The sequence below is a fragment of the Macrobrachium nipponense genome, chromosome 19 (assembly GCF_015104395.2).
Source record: "Macrobrachium nipponense isolate FS-2020 chromosome 19, ASM1510439v2, whole genome shotgun sequence".
Taxonomy (NCBI): Eukaryota; Metazoa; Arthropoda; class Malacostraca; order Decapoda; family Palaemonidae; genus Macrobrachium; species Macrobrachium nipponense.
In genome coordinates, this window is record NC_061088.1 from 52,814,088 (window position 1) to 52,835,877 (window position 21,790).

The 21,790-nt window shown below is 37.8% G+C and overlaps 1 protein-coding gene across 3 annotated transcripts in view; it reads left to right on the forward strand.

Moving 5' to 3' along the window:
* Positions 1 to 21,790, forward strand: part of LOC135216961 (golgin subfamily A member 4-like) — a 275,501-nt gene that overhangs the window by 219,006 nt on the left and 34,705 nt on the right. For 2 of the 3 annotated variants that reach the window (XM_064252489.1, XM_064252492.1), the window contains exons 24-26: positions 13,882 to 14,034; positions 14,892 to 15,059; positions 18,001 to 18,120. In XM_064252489.1, coding sequence (XP_064108559.1) covers positions 13,882 to 14,034; positions 14,892 to 15,059; positions 18,001 to 18,120 — 441 coding nt within the window. The remainder of the gene's footprint in view (positions 1 to 13,881; positions 14,035 to 14,891; positions 15,060 to 18,000; positions 18,121 to 21,790) is intronic. The other variant, XM_064252500.1, reaches the window with a different exon arrangement.

Here is a 21,790-nt window from a genome sequence, read left to right on the forward strand (position 1 = left end):
CACTTCCCATTATCCTTACAGATAATATGATTCTTTTTGCTCTCCTAGGATAGAACTTCTTTCCTGAGGGATAGAACATGTTTTTGTTTATTTGCAGGCTCTACAGTTGTCAGCCCAGCTTCTCGCCTTGAAGTCTGGTAGCGTCGGTGTTCCACTCGGAACTTGGGAGCTTCTCAACTTCTCTTCCCTCTGACAGAGATACCACTTCACCAATGTGGGTATGCTCGTTGGTGCTGTCAAAGCCCCCTTCTTACCACCTGATGTTACTGATTCGTCATGTGGGAATACCAACCTTATGAATGGCTTTTCTGATTGTGGATACTGTCTCCCTCTGATGTTTTTCATCCAATGATGTTCGACTTTGTACTCCTTTTTGTCATATGAAATAAAATTGTAGAATGGCCTTGTTTGAATGTTTTTTCTGTTCTTACGCACATTGTATTCTCTTTCTCTGGAAGAGTAGTCTGCGGTGTCACGTCACAGATAGGCCTGTGATGTAATGGCTGTTTGTGATGGCATAGTTTCGATCACCGCTGCGTTCAAGTTAAGGGCGATATGTCATCTGCTTCTAATGGTGATGGATTTTCTTGGTAAAGTTTCACTATTCTTCATGTGTACCGACATGTCCTGGAGAGTCCATCTGGAGATGAAGGAAGACCTTTTGACAATCTTCGCCGTCAGTGAGGCCTTTGACTTGGGCTACCAGTCTGAATGCCGTGACATCATTCTCAGCACTTCTCCACCTGTGACGTCGGCTTCAGTGACGTCTCTCCCTCCTCCAGTTGCCGTGACGTCATTCCAAGACTCGTCCATAACGTCATCACAGTTGTGTGGCTACCCATTGGAGGTGTTCTTTCAAGAAATAGTTGATTGGCTGGACTCTTATGTTTAGTAGGAGGTGTCCTGGCTCCAAGTAAGAAGAGTCATAGGGCACAGGCTCCATCGCCATCTCCCCTCCCCCTCTTTCTCGAGTCAGATATTGGAGGATTTGGGACTTTGTTGCTTCTTCCGAGAGTGAGAGAGGTATTTCACCATCTTATCAGCATGAACATGACTCATCCTTCAAGTACGTGGACACGTTCCAGTCCATGTTGATCTTCCCTTGCATCCGAGTTCTCAGGCTGGTTCTTTGTCTCCTCAGCCTGTTCAAGTTTGTTGCATGATGAGAAGGCTCCAATTTAGGGGTCAAAGGTGAACACGGCTGTGTAAGTGTTGCGTCACACATCTGTGTATATGGTGGAGGTCCTAGTTTTGTTGTTCGCCTTCCAGATTTAGGGGTTGAGAGACCTCTAGGCAAAGAGTGATCTTCTCCCTGACGTTCTCATGTGGATCATTCTACATGTGACCGTGTATGTGATTCGTCGCACATCTGTGTATGTGATGGAGGTCCTACTTTTGTTGTCCAACTTTCAGAGTAAGGGTTCAAGAGAATACTAGGCAAGAGTGGTCTTCTCCCTGACGTTCACTCATGGATCATTCTACATGACACTACTGTGTACATGTGGTCATTGCACATCACGTACGTACGTGATTCATTGTTTGTCCGTGTACGTGGTTCATCGTACATCCATGTACATGATTCGTCACATGTCCATGTAAGTGATTCATCGTACATCCATGTGTGTGATTCATCCCACGTTCATGTATGATTCATTGAGCGTCCATATATGTAATTCATCGAGCGTCCATGTATGTGGTTCATTGCATGTCCATGTACATGGTTCGTTGCACGGCCAAGTTCCAGCTCCTTCCTTGTTAAAAGGTGAATTCAGGATCTTATTCCATCATTCGAGAGCATTCTTGGAGTAGAAGAGATGACCCCCCAACAGTAATTCGGAGTGTCTGTGCAATGCCTTTTGTCCATAGCAAAAGACTGATGGACATCCTCTAGAGAAAGTCAATGTATTCATTTAATCAATTGTTCCTATGAGAATATTTAACCTGTCTCATTCTTGGGATTCAGACCTATTATCTGGTTAGGTACTTGAGTCTTAGACCAAAAAGGATTCAAGGCGAAGGAAGGATAAGGAACTGCTGGCCTTTCTGACAACCTAGCCTAAGTGGTTAGGCTCTTAGCCTGGCAAGTGGTTGCATTCTTAGCCTGGCATAGCCTACCAAGTGGTTGAGTTCTTAGCTAGACCTAGCCTAGCTAGTCAATCCTGCTTTAACCATCATAGCCTAGCCTAAGTAGTTGAGTCCTTAGCCTAGCAAGTAGTTGAGTTCTTAGCCTGGCCTAACCTAGCTAGTCGAACATTCCTTAACCATCTTAGCCTAGCCTGATTAGTTTGAAACTACCTTGACCACCTTATCCTAGCCTGAGTGGTTCAATTCTTAGCCTAGCATACACTAGCTAGTTGGACCTGCTTTAACCCCTTCGCCACTGGCCTGCTACATTGCTGCTAATGCTTGCATACCGCATGAGACCCCCTGTCGACCGCGAGTATCCATCATTACTTGCTCCCACTAAATTTTATGTTATTCATATTTTTCCTTCATATTCTTATGTGAAAACATTGTGTGTATGGATATCAATGAATATTTTTTACCCCATTGTCAAAAAATTACAAAAAATATAGTAAGAATATCGGAAAAAATAGGAATATTTAGTAGAAAAAGTAATTGCAGAAGTAGGAACTGTTATAAAGTAGTAGAAATAGCAGTAAAGTAATAGAAATAAAGTAGCAGAAAAAGTAGTAAAGTAGTAGTAAAATAGTAGTAGTGGTAATAGCAGTACTAGTTTTCTTACTGAAACAGTTATTCCTAGGTTTCATACAGAAACAGCATATACATCAATGAATGTTTAGGCAGCTGGTAATAATAATAATAATAATAAAACTGTAATAATAGTAATAATAATAATAATAATGATAAAAAAAGCAACAGCATCTCGTGACCAATACGTATATACATATGGGGCAGTTTATTCACCCCCATTATCATCTGCAAGCTATAAAAAACACATCTCATCACAAGTAACAGGCCTCCATAGAAGTCCTTTCACCTTACGCTTTCCTGTTGAATGAAAGTACTACTCTGCCCGAGCATTCATCCATTCACACAATTTGTCAATTACATCACCACAAAAAAGGAAAAAAAATGCATCACGTAAGCAGATGAAATCTGGTGTATAAGCAGGAATCCCATTGCCACCCTCCGTGAATCAGGGGGGGGTGGGTCTGGGCGCAAGTCACAAGATGGATCAGTTATGAACTGCCAGCCTTCATCGACAAGAGGTTCAATGTCTTCCAAACACTCGTTGTCACTGTCAACCTCTAAAAAATTATCACTATAATCATCATCTGATAGATTTGGCAGGTACTCAGACCCTGACTCTGAAACACTATCATCTGACATGATACTGAAAAAAAAAAAACATAAAATAACTGCAATCAAAAGGGGAAAAAGATTTGGAATTCAAATCTACATGGTTTACGGACAAAATCGTAATCATCCTTCTCAGATAATAGCCTGAGGCGCACTGGTATATGTTGGCCAGTACCCCTCCTAATATCCCATATGAAAATGACGTCACGACGTCCATCGGACGCTCATTGGTTAGAATGAATTGTGGGTGGAGCTTCAGCACCTCTCTCGTACACAATACTGTGTCTGGAAACCATCCAAGCTAAAGAAAACGCTTTGCTTTTCGAGGAGGGATGAAAGACGTACACGCGTACGTCCCGGTCTTTTATTACTGTACCGTAAAAGACGTACATGTGTACGTCCCAGTGCTGAAGGGGTTAATGAACTTAGCCAAGCCTAAGTGGTTGAGTCCTTAGCCTAGTGGGTGGTTGATTTCATAGCCGAGCTAGTTCAAAACTACCTTGACTGCCTAAGTAGTGAAGTTCTTATCGTTGTAAGTGGTTAAGTTCTTAACCTAGCCTAGCATATCTTGCTTAATTCAAACTTCCTTTCCATCTTAGCTTTGCCTAAGTGGTTGAATTCTTGCATAGCGAGCCTAAGTGGGTAAGTTCTTAGCCTAAGCTAGCCTAGCCTATACAATGAGTGAGCTAGTTCGAACCTTCCCCTACTGACTTAGTGGTTGGGTCTTAGGCCTGGCCTAGAGTGTTCAAAACTCTCTCTCCATCTTATCCTAGCTTAAATGTTGGAGTTCTTAGCCTATCCTAGCTGGTTTGAGCTTTTGTCTTTTGGGCTTACTCTTCAAATTCCCAGAGCATATTCTTCCTCCTTGATTTTCCCATATCAAGAATTTGGGATTGGGTAGGGTTTGATTCCTAGCTTAACCTACCTTTTTATCCAAGTAACCAGATCAGTACTTTAATTCGTCCTGGTGTTCTTATCTCTGAAGTAGTTAAGACCCAACTTTGCACAGGAAACTCTCCATGGTGGTTCCTTAGTTAAGGGATGATGGGCGTGTCCTATCATCATAGGATGTCTCCTCCAATGATTAGCATACTGATCGTATGTTGTCATAAGGGATCACCTCATAGGACGTCCTGGGCAGCTCAAGGACTTCTTTCCCGTCTGCATTGCCATTACTTTGACAATGCACAAGTTAACAGTAGGATATTTAGAATGTATCTGTGCTGAGCATTTTGTCATGGGACATCCCCTTGGGTTATCCTATTATCCGTTGTCTACAGGCAGTCCCCGGTTATCAGTGGACTCGGTTAATGGCGATCCAGTTTTATGGGGCTGGACTGGTGATGTATGGCGCCATAACGTGCCAAGTTTCGGTTATCGGCGCCATAAGGTGCTGATAATCGAGTTATGGCACCATAACATACCTAACAGAGGCGCCATTAACCGAAAATTGGCGGCATAAATGCCATAATTCACCTAGTTTCGGTTAATGGTGGTACTATTTGCTTATCGGAACCCCTGCCGATAACTGGGGACTGCCTGTACATGGAGAAGCCTATGTTAGACCTCTTCTCTTTCACTGAAGCTAGAGGTCTTCTATTCATGGTCCCAGAATTGTTTGTTGGAGAAGACGACTCCTTTCTGCCAGCTCCACTCGTTGATAGTTGCGATGCACCAGTGGGTGACCGACAGCTAGGTGGAGCTCATGCCCTGGTACATTCCAGGTAGGAGGAATGTGGTGGCTGACAAGCTAAGTCGTTGAAGTCAAGTCCTAGGTATTTAGTGGTCTCTGCATCAGGACGTTGCAGACAGGCTGTTTCACCTTGGGGAAGACCCTTGCTAGACCTTTTTGTCACTCGCTTCAACAGGAAGCTGGAGGTCTTTTCGGTGTTCCCGGATTCGCTTGCTCTGGTGGAGAATGCTCTATACAGCTTCCTTTGGACAATCTCGAGGTGTACGCCTTCCCTCCATTCTACCTGATCTGTCAGGTTCTGACCAGAGTAATGAGTTAGAGGCATCTCAGGATGACCTTGATGGTGCTTCTGTGGCCACAGGCAGAGTGGCTCCAGACTTTGTGTCTCTTCTGTCAGTGGTTCTGAGAGATATTCCCCCATGCCACAACCTTCTTGGCCAGCCTCATGTGGAAAGGTTCCACCAGCCGGTAGGTCCCTATCGCTTCACAGCTGGAGACTGTCAAGTATCTCCAGTGAGCAAGAGGCTTTTCTTGCAAAGCATTGGGCCAGATATCCAGCTATCTCAGGAGGTCTTCATCATCAGTTTACCAGGCCAAGTGGGCTGTCTACTGTGATTGGTGTCATCAGCAAGGTTTCTCTCCACTTGGAACTGCTGTTTAGCAAATAGCAGATTTTCTAATCTTTCTTAGAAATGAAAATGGTCTTTCCATCTGGCTGTCAGTGGCTACAGGACTTCCTTGGGGTTGGTCCTGCAGCTGAAGGGCGTGGACACCTCTTTATTCTGGGAAATCTCAATGTTGTTCAGGAGTTTCAAACAATCATGTTCACCAGTAGAACTCAAACCTCTTACTTTGGTCCTGAGTATCACTCAAGCTCCATTCAAGCCATTATGTCGATCATCCAACTGGGATCTTGACCTCTAAAGGCAGTTGTTCTGTTGGCTTTGGATTCCTCAAAGAGAGTTGGAGGGCTTCATGGCCTTAGTTATGGCGTTAAACTCATCAGGGGTTGGGAATTTGTGGCCTTTGAATTTGTCCCAGAATTCATAGCTAAGACTCAAAATCCCTTGGTGCATGATGACAAATTTGCCTCGTTTTCAATTCCCTCCCTGAATGAATTTGAGGGCAGCTATCCGCAGGAGTTTTTGCTTTGTCCCGTCAGAGCTCTGCACTGCTATCTAAAGAGGACTTGTCACCTAAGGCCTAGGAGTCGTAGACTTTTTGTTAGTACGGGCTGGTCCAGAAGGGAAGTGTCCAAGAACATCATTTCATTCTGGCTGTGTGAGGTGATTAAACAGGCATACTCCTCACCTTATAGTTCTGTCATAGAGTCTGTGTAGGCTAGAGCACATGACATCAAAGGAGTCTGGGAGCTAGCTTGATGTATTAAAGTGAAAAGAGGAATAAATATAATTGCTTGTGAACTACTGGCTCAACAGTCCTTTTGAAAGAAATGTACTAATGCCAAGCTTCAGCCTGATAGTAGTAGCCGTGGGAACTATGGGGGGGAATTTCACGGTTATTCGTGTTTTGAGAGGACTAGAAAAAACGGAATTTTTATATCGGTCAGGTGTTTGGGTACACAGCACTAACAATGACAGATGTTTATGCCTCCCATAGACCCTAGACCAGTGGTTCTCAAGTGCGGTCACCGGGCAGAGTTAATGCGGCCACCAAGGGAAATTTAGTCATCGTTCAAGAAATGAAGGCTAATGATTTCAAATTAATGCCAATGAGATTATCGTCTTTTCCTGGTTTTTCATCTATTAACTGGCAGAATGTAAAATTTTCAGTGTTAGAGTTACGCAATGATGAAAAGCGTAAAAGATTTTTTGATGAAAAGACCACAACAAATGAGAAGTTCTGGTGTAAGTTACATAATTTGAATCTATTTAAAGAGATTACCACTATTGTCATTCTTTTGTTTTCAATATTTCCAACAACAGTTAATTGTGAGAGGTCATTTAGCGTACTGCACTTCATTAAAAATAAATATCGCAAGAAGCTGATTGGTATGAATCTTGAAGCAGCTTTTAGGCTTGCTCTGGAGGAGAGGACAGTACAAGAATTCCCTTTTTTCAAAACTGTTAACTTAAATATGAATATCAGGACTGTTACTTTAATAATGAATAACGAACTGATTGCTTGCACAAGAATTATTTTTAAATCATACCTAAAAGATTAATATAAATTTTATTGACTGCATTTTTTCATTTTTTAGATTACTTGTAATTGGACATTTCTTGTAGATGCCTATAATTAAGCCATTTATGGAGGATGAGACCTTATTGCCCCATTTTATATTGATTGTAATTAGTGCAGTCACCAGCAACATTTCGTGGCTGCCAATGTGGCCCCTGGAATAATCTGCTTGAGAACCACTGCCCTAGACAAGGGTTTTAGGGGGTTGGGGACAGTAAATTAAAGATTAGGTACTGTATTGTTGAAAAACACAAATGACAGAAACTTTCAGCTGATAATTTGGTGGGACAAAAAGCTCAAAGTGTCCCTCTCTAGGCTGATATATTCATTTGCACTGGCTCTATACTTCAATAACAAGACTACCAAATTAAAACAAACACAGGTGGTGAAAGATTTGAGAAGTGTCGAGTAATTAGCAGGTATTACTACATTTTTTTTTTTGTTACTCATTATTCGTTATTAGAAATGTAATGGAAAATATCAATTCTTGTACTTGTAAGATTGACTTTCAGTTTTTGTTGATGAGCCATCTGCATGGGCCAATGAAAGCAGGACTTCTGTTATTGGAAATTTCCGGATGTTTTGAAGACCTAAATTTTTTCTTGTCAGCAGGTAAACAATGCATCTCGGACACCTTCAACAGCTGAACAGGCATTTTTCTCCTTGGTGGTCTTTGGTCTGAGATTTTCAGCTGCAAAATTCTGTACCTGAACCTGCTTGATCCTTTTCAGCATTCTTACATTGCATTCTCTACATTCAGCAAGAAGCTGTTTCTTCAATGTTGCCCCATGAGTTAGCGTTCTAATCAAATAGTCTGTGGTTGCCTGGTTTGTAATTTTTCCAGTTGTCAGATTGACTAATTGGTGTCTTGAATTAGTAATGTCAAATGGGTTGCATGTTATCTCCACAGTATCATGAAATGCTTTCATGTCCCTGTTATCACACCTGGTTTGATGTGGAGTCATCTGCTTCATTGGAGCCTCTCCTGGTACGATGCAATTAATTGGTTTTAGTTCAGAAACGACAAGACTTCTTTGTGTAAGTGTAACACACCATCGTCTGAATTTCCAAATGTGTAATGCCTGTTGATGATGAGGCAGCATCATGGTTCACAGTCTGCTCTAGTGTGATGTCAATTGGTGATCTTGAATGAGAGTTCTTACTTTGTTTAGTTGAAAATGCGCCTGCCCTCAATACATCTAATGCTTAAGGATCCAGCTTTTGCATTTTTGACAGAAACCAAGTACCCCACCGAACATAGATAGGACGATTCAGGGCAAAGAATATTTCAACTTACTGAGTCAAAATCTTTGTATAAATCAACATCATTCATCCTAACAGGTCGTTGGATTTCTCTATACATGAGGTTGACCAGGTAAATGTAGATGAATCCAGTTGAAAAACATCACAGGAAAAAGTCACAATCTTGCCTAGATAGTGACCACCCCCAAAGGGTTTTAACCCAGTATGTTTCCACCCGTTTAGTTAGGGATATATTATATATATATATATGTGTATAACTGAATCACGAAAGTTAGGAACGTGATGAATCCATAAATAAAGATATATGCCACGAAGGAAAATAAACGACGGAGTATCCGCGAGACCTTTCGACGTTTAAACGTCCTTTACTAAGCAGATGAACTGACATACATGAGGAAAAAGACAATACAAGAAGATTCGTATAACTGACAGATAGGGACTATAAAGAGATTAGTACCTAGAATACGACACACCTGGAAGATGAGTAACCTCCCTAAACAAGCATAAACAATGGGTGCAATTAAAAGTTTAAGACAATTATCTCAGATACAAGGACATGACAATTAAAGGATTATAGGTGACAGCTGTTCAGAACTTTGGTAAACAAAATCATATTCACAATACATGTTAGACATACATTACAACGAAGATAACTCTAAGGCAACTAATTTTTATTTAAGTCTGTAATTATATCTTTGAGGTCATTCTTAAACATGTTACAAATGCAAGGGTCTAAATGAAAAAGGCCACGACTAACATTGAAATTACAATGAAAAGTAAGTTGTATTAAATGCAGATTCTAAAAGATTTCGTGATAAGACATCTCTTGACCTTGCAATTACTGAACTACTAACCCAATTTATTCGGTGGTTGTTTTCACTTAAATGAATGAATATTGCATTAGATGTTTGCCCAGTTTTTACAGAATATTTATGCTGGCTTAGCCTTACTTCTAGGCCCTTGCTAGACTGTCCGAGATAAAATGAGGGACAATCCATACATGGAATTTTATATATTATGTTGATGCTTTTTCTGGGGCCATTTTTTATTAACATTCCTTTTAGTGTGTTATTATAGGAAAAAACAAGGTTGACATTAAAAGCTTTTAACAATGATTTAATGGTTTCAAATCCGTTAAAATAAGGCAAACTGAGAATGCTCTTAGAATTTTCTTTCTGCGTATTACTTACACTAAAACTTTTTGTGGGCTTATTATAACAAATATCTAATATATGTGAAGGATAGCATAAATCTTTCCCTAATTTTCTTATGTATTCAATTTCTTAATCCAAATATTGTGAACTGACAATGCACAATGCTTGTAAAAACATGGAAGAAAAAATGATATTTTTATGTTATGATGGTGGCCTGAGAAGGAATGAACATAAGTTAAGTTGTTGGTCGGTTTCCTATAAATACTGAATTTACATTGAAATGGTTTTCTTTGTATCAAAACATCTAAGAAAGGGAGGCAATTGTCTTTTTCTAATTCTAGAGTAAACTTAATCAATGGTACCTGGTTATTTAATTTAGAGAGTAAATCATTTACATCAATACCGACAGGCAGAACAGCTAAAATATCAACATAATGATACCACTTATCAGGAATATAAATGATATTAGGTAAGTAGCGTTTTTCAAAGAATTCCATGTACAAGTTTGAGAGTAGTGGTGATAAAGGATTTCCCATTGCCATGCCAAATATTTGTTGATAAAATTCACCATTGAATATAAACTAACAATCACAAATGCACAAACTCGTGAGTGAAATAATGTGACTTATAGGTAGAGGTAATTCATGCTGAGTTAGTTCATTACTAAGATATTCTAAAATAGTCTATAAAGACTTTAGTAAAAAGAGAACATACATCAAAACTAACGAATCTATCAGTAGGGCAAAGAGCAATTATGTTTAATTTATCAACTAAATCTAGAGAATTATATATATGAGAATCGGAGATGGTTCCAAGTAATGGGGACAAGATCTTAGTGATATATTTCGAAAGTTTATATGAAATTGAACCAACAGTACTGATAATAGGCTGCATAGCGTTATTTTCTTTGTGCGTTTTGACTAATCTGTACAAGTAAGGTAGCGAAGGAGATTTGACTGACAATTTGCCTAGTAGTTCTGTTTCATCTTTAAGGATATTTTTCACTGTCCTATTGAAGTTTTTTATGACTTGATCAAGTCATAAAAAACTTTAAGAAGTGCCTTTCTGAGCAAGTGCTCCCTAAATCCTTGTTGCCATGCCGTCTAAGAAGGTATGACAATCATCCATTCAATGAATTTAGTGCCAAGCAAGAAGAGAAGGAAAAATTCAAGGAACTGGAAAAAAACAAGGATCTCTTTCAATCATTTGCTGTTTGTGCAACCCAATACCGCCTTCAGAAGAACCTTGGCCTTCCCTGCTGCCGTGCAGCTAAGAAACTCATGTTGAATGACGATATGAAGAAGAAACACAAAGCTTTTTTCAAGAAATATCGTGCCTGGACAATTGAGCAGTGGAGAGGGGTCATGTTTCCGATGAATCAACCTTCAGATTTTTCAGAGCCATGTCCATAGTTGTTCGTCGCCCCAAGACTGTGTCCCGGTACCACCCAAAATTCACCGTGAAAACTGTTAAACATCCCCCCAGTGTCATGGTGTGGGGAGCATTTAGTGGTGCAGGTGGTCGAGGTGAACTCCATCTCATGCCAAAAGATGAAACTGTGAACAGTGCTAATTACCTGAATATTTTGAAAGACCGCATGATTGATTCTTTAATGAACATGCATGTCATACTTTTATGCAGGATGGGGCTCCACCTCACAGGGGTAAAAATGTTAAAAAGTGGTTAGCTGACAACAGTGTTTCACTGTTAGACTGGCCAGGCAACTCACCTGACCTTAACCCAATAGAAAATAGGTGGAAGGTTATGAAAGATAAAGTTTGTGAGACCCTAAAAACTAGCTTCAAAATTGCCTAACCTAATCAACCTAGTAATAATATAAAGAAAAAAATAAGCATTCATTCAAACAAACCTACTTTTTTTTTCTCTACCACACTCCCCCTGACTAAAATAGAGAAAATCTCATTTCCTTTTCTTTTTTCCTCTAAACTCCCTTTTTAGCTACCCCACTGTACTCCAGAATTGGACCTTGACCTTCATACACATCACTCATACCGTCCTTACGCTTTCCCCGTCTTAGGGATTTTCTCCTTTGCACCTTTAGTCTCAGTATCATCACTTCCCTGCCTAACACCTGGCTCAGTCTTAGCCACTTCAGCCAGTTTCTTTGCCATCTCACACATTTTCCTATTTCCTATCCAATGCCTCCATTCTTGCAAATAACTGTTTCTGAATATTAATTACTTGGAACATTAGCCTATCCATCTTCTGGTTCAAACCTTCACCTAACCCAACACCTCCAAACCTGCTCCCTATGCCATAATCTCCAATTGTGTACCCTACCTACTTTAATTGTTTCCCACGTTGGGTGCCAAAATATGTGGCGGCTTTACAAGTTACACAAATGGAGCAGGATACTAATTGGAACAGATTTGAAAGGATTCTTAAATAAAACTCTGATTCTACTTAACCTAATTTTTTAACACTAATCTTACAGTGTGCAACTAAATCTAATCTTATCCACTAATCCCTAACTTGACATTACCGCGACCACCTACCTAAACTTTTGATTTTCCTCTTGTCAGCATCTCCTTCCGCAGAGAGCCTATGGTTGTTCTTTCTAGTTCCTGAACTGATATTTCCAGCTGCCCATAGATGTGTAGCATGGAATCATTGACTTCCCTCAACGCAGCTGTCTGCTTGCTCAAGTACTTTTGTTGCTTGAGGTTCGACTCCTGTTCCAAATTGCACTCCAGCAAAGTCTTTCCCAATTAGCAACCAACAGCAGGTCAGATTCGCAAGTGGGTTAATAAAAAGTTAAGTATAGGTGAAGGGGAGCCTCAGCACTAACTCATTCCCATCTACCACCATACTGCAATGAAAAAGAAAGACGACCAATAATCACAAAAATCCCCCACCCACAAGAACAACATAAATATATTGAATAAAAAACTGAATCCTAAAAATTAGTTTAAAAATTGCATAACCCAATCAACCTAGTAATAATATAAAGAAAAAAAATCAAGTATTCATTCAAACAAACATTCTTTTGTTTTTTCTTTACCACAGAGTCATTCGTGGTGGTAGGTTCTGTTTCCTATGTTAGCAATTATGACTTAGACCATTGACATATGGTCTCTCCTTTGTCACTTTTTCATAAGTTGTAATTTAATAGAGATCTTTCACATTCACAACTGATCCCTGATCCCTTTTTCCTGCTAAGAGCAACCAGATTGGTGGAGTAGCAACACCGACATGAGTTTATACAGTTATGTGGTATTGACAAATTTGGGTGAGGAAGGCTATGGTGATGACATCTCTCTCTCTCTCTCTCTCCTCTCTCTCGCCCTCTCCTCTCTCTCTCTCTCTCTCCGCTCTCCTTCTCTATCCCTTTCCCCCTCTTCCTCTCGTCTCTCTCTCTCTCTCTCTCTCTCTCTCTCTCTCTCTCCTTATCTGGCCTTTGCTTTACCCCCTCCCCTCCATCCTATCTGGCTTTTGCTGTTATCTGACGGTCCCTCAGTTTTATTAAACAGAATAAGTTAAAGGTTACTGTAGTTGGTCTTGGCCAGAATAGTGTGTGTTAGCACAGTGATAAATATAAAGAAGGTCTCTCTCCTGTCCACAACAAAACCTCATTTTTCCTTTGTCCTGCTCGCACACTTATGTATTATCCCTTGACGTTCTACGGTGAATTAACTAATTATGTTGGGCGTGCCTGCAAGATTATTGCGCCTTCCCTGATTCAGTATGTTGTACTAGTTGTAGTGATGTTACTTCAGTACATTGAGACATTGAGTGTGCTTGGAGCACAAACAAAACAAAGCTATGAACTCCATGAGTGTTATACTTTATTTTTATGTTTTCTAAATTTTTTGTGAACTGTCTCTTACTTTCTATTAAAAGCATTTAAAATGGCTGTAGTTTTTATGGAATTTTTTTGTGTACATTGAACAGCTTATTTGTTGTGACTTTCTCTGGTGTATTAAGCATTTTATTTTAATCGTCAAAAATGTATTTTAACAAAATCACAAAGTAAAGAGCTCAACATTCTCAAAATTGAAATTTGGGTGTGTCCTTAAGGTTAGAGTATTGGTTATGCTGGGAAACATGGTACTTAATTAGGTTAAAAGTGCTTGAGGCCATCATAAAACTATTTATAGTAATCAAACTAAATTAGTAATTTTCCTTACCATACGAAAAGGATGTTAAGTTAATTAATATGATTTTAGCTGTTAGATAAATTCTGTAATTGTTATACATTAATTTATTTATTCAATACTTCATCAGTTTGGTCGCTGCAATTCAATGGATGATGCCCAAAGAAAAAGACTTTCAGAACTGCAGCGGCGAAATTCTCTTTATCCTCCACATATGCGATCTGCATATCCTGCAGAGCTGCAGTTTGCATCTTTAGAAGATTTTGATGATGACATGCTAAGAGTGAGTACAAGAAATAGATTGATGTAGACTTACACTCTATTAAAGGTTATTATGTAGTTATAAGAATCTGTATTCCTGTTTGTTCTTTGTCATAATAACTATTGAGAAACTCATGTAGTGATTTGTAGATTGATGTTATTGATTGCAAATTTAATTTTCTATTGAACTAACCAACTGAACTTAAAGTGTAGTTGCAGTATTTTTGGTTCAAATTTGATTTTTCCTAACCAGTATTACTGGTAGAGAATTAAGATGGGTTAGTATTTGTAATATTGTGATTTCTTGAAAATATTAAGTTGTAAATCTATTTTATTTAAGAGCTTGATCTAAAAGGTCTTCTGGAAGTTTATTTTTAGGGTTTCAGCTTTTATATATATATTTTATTAATTTTATATGGTACTGTACAAGATTGTGTAGGAATGCTTTTCTTGTAGAAATTTTATCGAAAATTATTTAGTGGTATATACACAGGATTGTTATTAATGTTTTGTGCCTTGCCTGTTGATTGCTTTTTTTCTGTAAATTTTGATGCTATTTTTTGTGAATTGATAAAATCTTATATAAAGTTTAATTCTTATGCTGTTTTTTGAGTGAGTTGGTAAAATATTATATAAAGTTGAAGTATAAGTCCTACCATATAGAATTAGGAGGTTGAAAAAATGGACAAGTATTAAGAAGCAAATGCTGTTAATTACTCTTCATGTAATGGAAAATGGCTTAAAATCTTAAAATTTTTCTAACTTCTTGATATAAGGTTTGGGATGTTGGTGTGGAGCTGTGAATATATGAGGGTGTACGTGATTAGATGTATTCTGGTGGAGTTAGGGATCATATCGAACTTTTTTGCATCTTCTCAGGCTGGATGTGCTGTTGATGAAAGCCTCCTAAATTTGACTGAAGCTACAGGGAATATGCAACTGGATTCTCCTGCCTTCAACCTCCGCAAGCGGAAGTCTCTTTCCGATTCCACTAATTCTGAAGTTTCTATTGATTCCATTGGAGGGAAGAAGAATAAAAGGCTATCTGTAAGGAATGAAAATCTATATTATTCACATTCCATTGCTCATTGAGCAGATTGAAAATAATTAATTGGAAATTTGAGTTTTAAGAAAAGCATGATAAAGCATAAAATTATCCCACCTAAGGAAGCTAGAATTTTCAGTTGTTGGTATCTGGTAGGCAAACTTTTGCTGCTAATTCATGCTTATTTTACATAGTATGAAATTTTTACCCAGAAAGATTTTTATACTGAAATTTGCATTTATTTTCACAACTGTTTTCAAAAGATTGGCGTAATGAGAGCTCTACAGGCAGTCCCTAGTTAACAGCAGCGGTTGCTTTCCCAGCCAAGCGCAGACAACCAAAAATTGTTTTTAATCAGAACATCACAATAATTATGGTAATAAATGGTGATTCTGATACCTTAAGCACCACTATACTGATTAACTGGACTGTTAACTGGTATCCACACTGATAAACCGCTTATCAGCACCAAAATTCTGGTTAACAACATTGTTAGCCAAGCATCATAAAACCAAACCAACGTTAACAGATGCCACTGGTGGTAAGCAGGGATTGCCTGTATTTTATTAACTATAAAAAAAATCTAAACAAACTGTCAGTACTTTGCGGAAATTATTTTGAGCTTTGATTATAAAAGAATCCAAGAAAGTGTTTACGTATTGACTTTGTAGTTAATTCTAGAACTCAAACTTTTGATTTTTCTTCAACCCCAAAGACAAAAGGTCAGTCTGAAAGTATACAAAAATTAAAATAAATTTTTTCTTGAATGCAATAAAAAGTTACAAGATTATAATGTCTTGTTAGGATAAAAGAAAGAAGTTCTGTGAGCTTACTTTCTATTAATAGTGTTTAAAATGGCTGTAGTTTTTATGCAATTTGTGTGTGTGTGTGTACATTAAACAGAGTATTTGTTGTGACTTTCTCTGGTGTATTAAGCATTTTATTTTAACCATCAAAAATGTATTTTAACAAAATCACGCAGTACAGAGCTTGACATTCTCAAAATAAAAATTTTGTTAGTCATTTTTTATATGATATTTACAACAAATAAAAAAAACTCGCTTAAGGAATAACTGTTTTTGCATTAGACACAGACCTGTTTTTCTGGTTGTTGGAATGATTTACTTGGAATCGACATTGAAACTAACCACTAAGAATGCCAATAACTTTTGTTCTTGTGCTTGAGTTGCCATAACCAACTTGGCAGTGGGTTTCTGATTGATTTAGAGCACAGTGAATCATTGTTTCTCAATGGATGTTTAGAAATGTAAGTTCATTCGTGAGTGCTTTTTTTGAAAAAGCTAATTTTATTACTAGAAATCTGTAATGTCTTGAAATACACCGTGGTTCATATTTTGAATATTTTTCTAGTATTTTGTATTACTAGCTTCATACTTTGATACATTTGGGAGTGCATGCACATTAACAAATTCACTACAGTCATTATAGTGTTAAACAGAATAAACATTCTTTTTTATTTGCCAATCTATGTAGTAATTTAGTTCTCATGTGTAATATTTTAGAAAATATCTTTTAGTCATGTAGATTAACATGTATAAGTTATAAGTTGTGTATATTTTTACTTTTTCATTTCATTCAGTTATAAACAGTGTTCACATGAAAACTTTGTGAGTGTATATTTGGCCTGAAATGGCATTTAAATGCATGATTGTAGTAGAGTAAGGAAGCATTTTTGTGTTCTCTAGAAGTAGAGCATTATGTTAGAATGTCATAGTAATTCTTGAACTCCTAGTATTTGGAAACTATTGCAAGAAAATAATTAAATGGTGCCCTAAGTATTTGTTATAGGAAAAATAGTACTATACGTATAGGAATTTTTTGCTATGTTTTGTCAAGATTCCTCATTCTTAATAATTATTAATTAACTGTAACATATATATGAAAAATAGTTATTAATGAAAGGATTTTTCCTATTTATAATAATTTGAGCTGGAGGATGTTGGTATGATGGAGTAACCAAATAGAAAAAATGTAATAACAAAAGAGTTTAAAGGGTTCCTGTTACATTGATTTTTGTCTTGGATTTTTTGTTTGTTCTATGTGGCCCCCTCTCCCTGGCATGCTTGCTTTTAACTTTGTCTTGCTCAAGTTTTCACCCTATTAGAGCATATAAATGACGGTGTTTTGGTGAAACTATTAAGAAAAATATTATATAGTCTTCCAGATAGTCTCATATTCTTCCATTGATAGTGAAATGGTGTTATGAAATGGGAATGTCAATTGGCTTATGAATATTGAAATGCAAAAAATTACATAAATATATACTGCTTAAAGATAGACATCATGTGAACATCAAGAAGGGGCCTTCAAATTATGTAAGATTTTAACAATACTTTCAAGCAAACATGTTTGTTTATGTATTATCTACTAATAAGTTAATTTGCATAATTTTTTGGAATGTACATACTTGTACATCCATACATACAACACTTTTGTTTGGATCAGTATTGTTACATTTTTATTGTCTCAATTTTTTTTAAAGTTTTGAAACTTGAAGACTTACCATGGCTAGTCCTAGGAGTGTGTATGATTATACTACACTAAATATTAGGAGAAAACTTAATATTTAGCAACTAAATGAATTTAAAGAAATGTGACAGGTATTATAACACTAGTGTATAAGGTACAAAGTGCAAGTTTTTCTTTATATGCATTCATTGTTCAGTGTGTTTGATATATAGCATACAAGACATTATATTTTGCTATTATATTTAAATAGTAATTTTACAGCAAACTACTATTGGAAAAGCTCATGCGAGGTGTAGGAATGAAGTGAAAAGCTGTGGTTTTTGGAGGAATAATATAATAAGAATTGATAATTTTTCAGTTTTGTCCAAGGTGGGAATTAATAGTGAAAGATATATTTATTTGAAGTTGAGGAAAGGTTTGCAGAATGCTGACAGATTTAATCTTTCTTCACAGACATCTTATTCTCGACCTGGTCCACCGACACCTGGAAGAAGAATTATGCATAAATTTGATAAAGAAAACAGATTAGATTCTGACACCTCCCAGTTGTCCTCATCCAGCAGAGAGCAGAAGGTAAATTTGCTTCCATTATTATGTATTTTGTTGCTTATTGCCTGAGGTCAGGTCACATTATGACCTTACCTCTGTTATTGAGATAAAAGTTGAAGGATTTTCATTACCCAAAGGAAGTCAACCAAGACTACATCCTCAGCTTGTATGTAATTTTATTTGCTCTCATTTTACTTTTGATCTTTTTCACATTAGCTGCCCTACTTACCTGACTTACCATTCATTCAAGAGCAATTTCTTTGAATGATCCTGTGTGATTCAGGAAATATGATTGGTCTTTTTAAAATTGTCTGTAATTTAATATTACGCCAAAGGTCTTGCTTTTAGCTTTGTGGGTTTTAGCATTTATTGTGATGAGTAGAGTTGACATAACAGGAATACAAAATGGATGCGAGAAAGAAGAAATCATAATATTGACAAAACACAATATAATATAGCAAGTATCACTTACAAGTAAAGATGAAAAGCATTCAAGGAATACCAATGCAATTAGACCTGAAATTTGGACCAGGTAATGTGTTTAAGGCTTTGTAAAAGTGTAGGCTTTCCAGTCACATGCATTAGTTAAATTTTTCCAGCCTTTTGCTTTTATATTCTTAAGAGAAGGATAATGTATAAGCATAGGAACAAGTAATTGCAGGGGTAGTTATAGTCTTGCCACCGTGATGAGAGCTCTCTGGCGTGGCATTTCAAGATCTGCCCTGTTACCAATTTTACAAAAACAACTGACCCATGTGTGACAGACCTTTGAATGTTTTTGAGACAAACCCCGAGGCTGTAATAATTATAAAATTGTAGGGTCTTTTCATTCCCAGGTAATTTAATCTCCTTCCTATTAGACTCTGCTCTCAATCTCTTCTAAATCTTACAGCTGTCCGAGTGAGAGCTTTTTTATACGATAAAATAGACCCTCCATTTGCCTTTTTCTCTAGAAAATACCTATTTATTTTGTATATGATTACCTTTTCTAGGCTGTGATGTTGATGTCTATCCATGGCTGTGAGATGACCAGGCGTGACTTGTAAGTCAGTGTCAAAGTCACTCCACACTTCCTCAGTCAGGCCAAAGCTTTGCCATATCATATTCAAGCAATATTCAGTCATTGTTTCATATCTATTATCTTGTCAGAGAGAGAGAGAGAGAGGTCTGTATATGATTGTTTATTTTCTCACTCGTCAAACTTACTCTGTTATTTCCTTGGTCACCAATTTATTCTATACTTACGATATTAAGAAATCAAGATATTTGTTGAAAGGAGAACTGCCTCTAGACATGTACAGTGACCACCAAAAGTGCCCCCTGGAGAGAATCTAAGCAGCTTATCCATGGATTAAAATGCACATGGAGGTGTTTGAAATATTGACAACACCAAAATGAGATGCCATGTTGATAGAAAATCTGATTCTTTTTCTTGTTATTGCATAGAAACTTATAAATCTTGAACCTATGTAATTTATTTAGAGTTCTGTGTAATGGAAAAGATGATATTTGATATCTGTAATTGGAGAAATGGTTTTCTCTTTCTGTTGTTGTTATAAATTTGGCAGATATGCCGAGATTAAAACACACGTGGGAGGACCCAAACAGCCCCGCTAGAGAGCTCTGGTCATTTTGGAAATACTGTACTGACTTCATTTAACCCTTAAACGCTGAGCCGGTATTTCTGAAAGTGTCTCCCATATGCCGGTGGCGATCGCGAGTGAGCGCCGAAGCGGAAAAGTGGTTGTTTGTTTGTTCGTTCGTTTTTTTTTTTTTTTTTTTTTTTTTTTTTTTTTTTTTTTTTTTTTTTTTTTTTTTTTTAATAATAATAATAATAAATCACAGTATGCTTAATTTTCAAAATTAAGAGTTCTTCAACAATCAGAAATGAAAAAAAAATATCATTATCATATATAAATATTGGAATATATGACAGCGCAAAAAAGAATCATATATAATTGTATACAAATCGTGCTGTGAGCAAAACGGTTAAAGCTAATAAGTTAATTATTTTTTCGTTGTATTGTACAATAAATTAAGCTAATGCGTTAATTATTTTTTCGTTGTATTGTACATTAAATTGTAATGATTTTAGTATATAACAAATTGTAAAACGATCACAGCAACACAGAGAAAATATTATCACAATATGATGTATGAATTCTGTTACGTATGTAGCGGCCTTGAGAGAGGCTAGATACGTAAACGGAAGTGATTGAGGGATTTCAAGAGGGAGTTGCTTTAACTTACCGTAAACTGATAGTTATTAATTTCTTTAGAGGGAAGGTCGCCAGAAAACTCAGCTCGTTACTTAAAGCTATTTATTTACTAAAAGGCCCGTGCTGGGCTGGAGAAAAGGTAAATGATGGCTCCATTGAGCTGTTATAGCTGGTTTTCATACACTTGGGGTAATGCAACACTTGCGGGCAGAGACATGACACGTGGCTCATGGAATCTGGAAAAGAATCCCAGATTAGACGAGAAAAGAAAAAAGGATTTCTTGTTTTGATTAATTAATTCTCTAACACTGGGAAGAAAGAACTTTTAATGTTTCACTGAGGTATGCAATGACTTCCTTGGTCTGGGACGATCACACAAGGGGAAGCATGCGGCCATGAGGCAGGGAGAGGGAACAAAGGGATGAATTCCTTTTGTTGCTGGAAATTGAATTGGGAGAATGAGGATCAAAATTATAATAGGTGATAAGGGACTGGCAATATGTTGTTTCACAAGACGTACCTGGATGTCGTGTTCAGTGGCTCTTTGTAGAAAAGCATGGCCCCCTTTGTCTGAGGCCTGGGTCATCGGCGCGCCACTCACACCCTGGGTAGGCCTAACAGGAAGGCAGGTAATTTGACCTCTGTCCGAGATCACGTCTCGCAGCCGACTGAGACAGAATTCAGTTGGGTTGCTTGGGGGTTGGAGGTCAGCTTAACCCCCCACGATCAAGGCAAATCCTGGAAAACAAGCATACAGCCAGCAGAGGGGTCACAGGAAAGAGAGCTTAAGGTATAGGTCTAAGAGGTACCAATCTGCCTACACCCTTCCCTTTTGAGATACGTCCCTACAGCTGATAAAAGACTCTTTTCCCCCAACTGGGGAATTCTTCCTATCTCTAGCTGGCGGGTTTTGGGTTTCCCGCATTGAATAAAAATCAGCTGATATTCTAAAGAAATGGCTGCCGTTTTCCAAATCGAATTAATTAATTAATTGCGGGGTAGACGAACGATCTATAAACGTCACAGCTCCCCCTGTTAAGAAGGCATTCACTCCCTTTCGGGTGTGAAGGTCTTGGCTTAAATAAATTGATCGTCTCGACTACCCCGTTCTCCTACTCCAACTTGAAGTTTGTAGAGCGGCGATACAGCTAACTACAGTGGCCTACCTAACGTATAGGCGGAGATGCTAAGTGTACTAACTTAATGGAGTAATGTAGTCTAGCCTAAGTAATAACTACGGGTTGTCTTGGGACGACAGTCTACTCTCCCCACCCTGATAAGGTTACTTGAAAATTCTACTTGCTACTAACCTAATGCCCTGGTACTAAATCATTAGCCTAACCTACTCAATACAGTTAAATGAAGACGCAATCATTCCAGAGTGTGGTACGCACAGCAGTAATGTGTCGCCGGAATTGTTACAATACATAATGAGAGGTAATGATGCATGGGGATGATGAGTGGTTAATTGACCA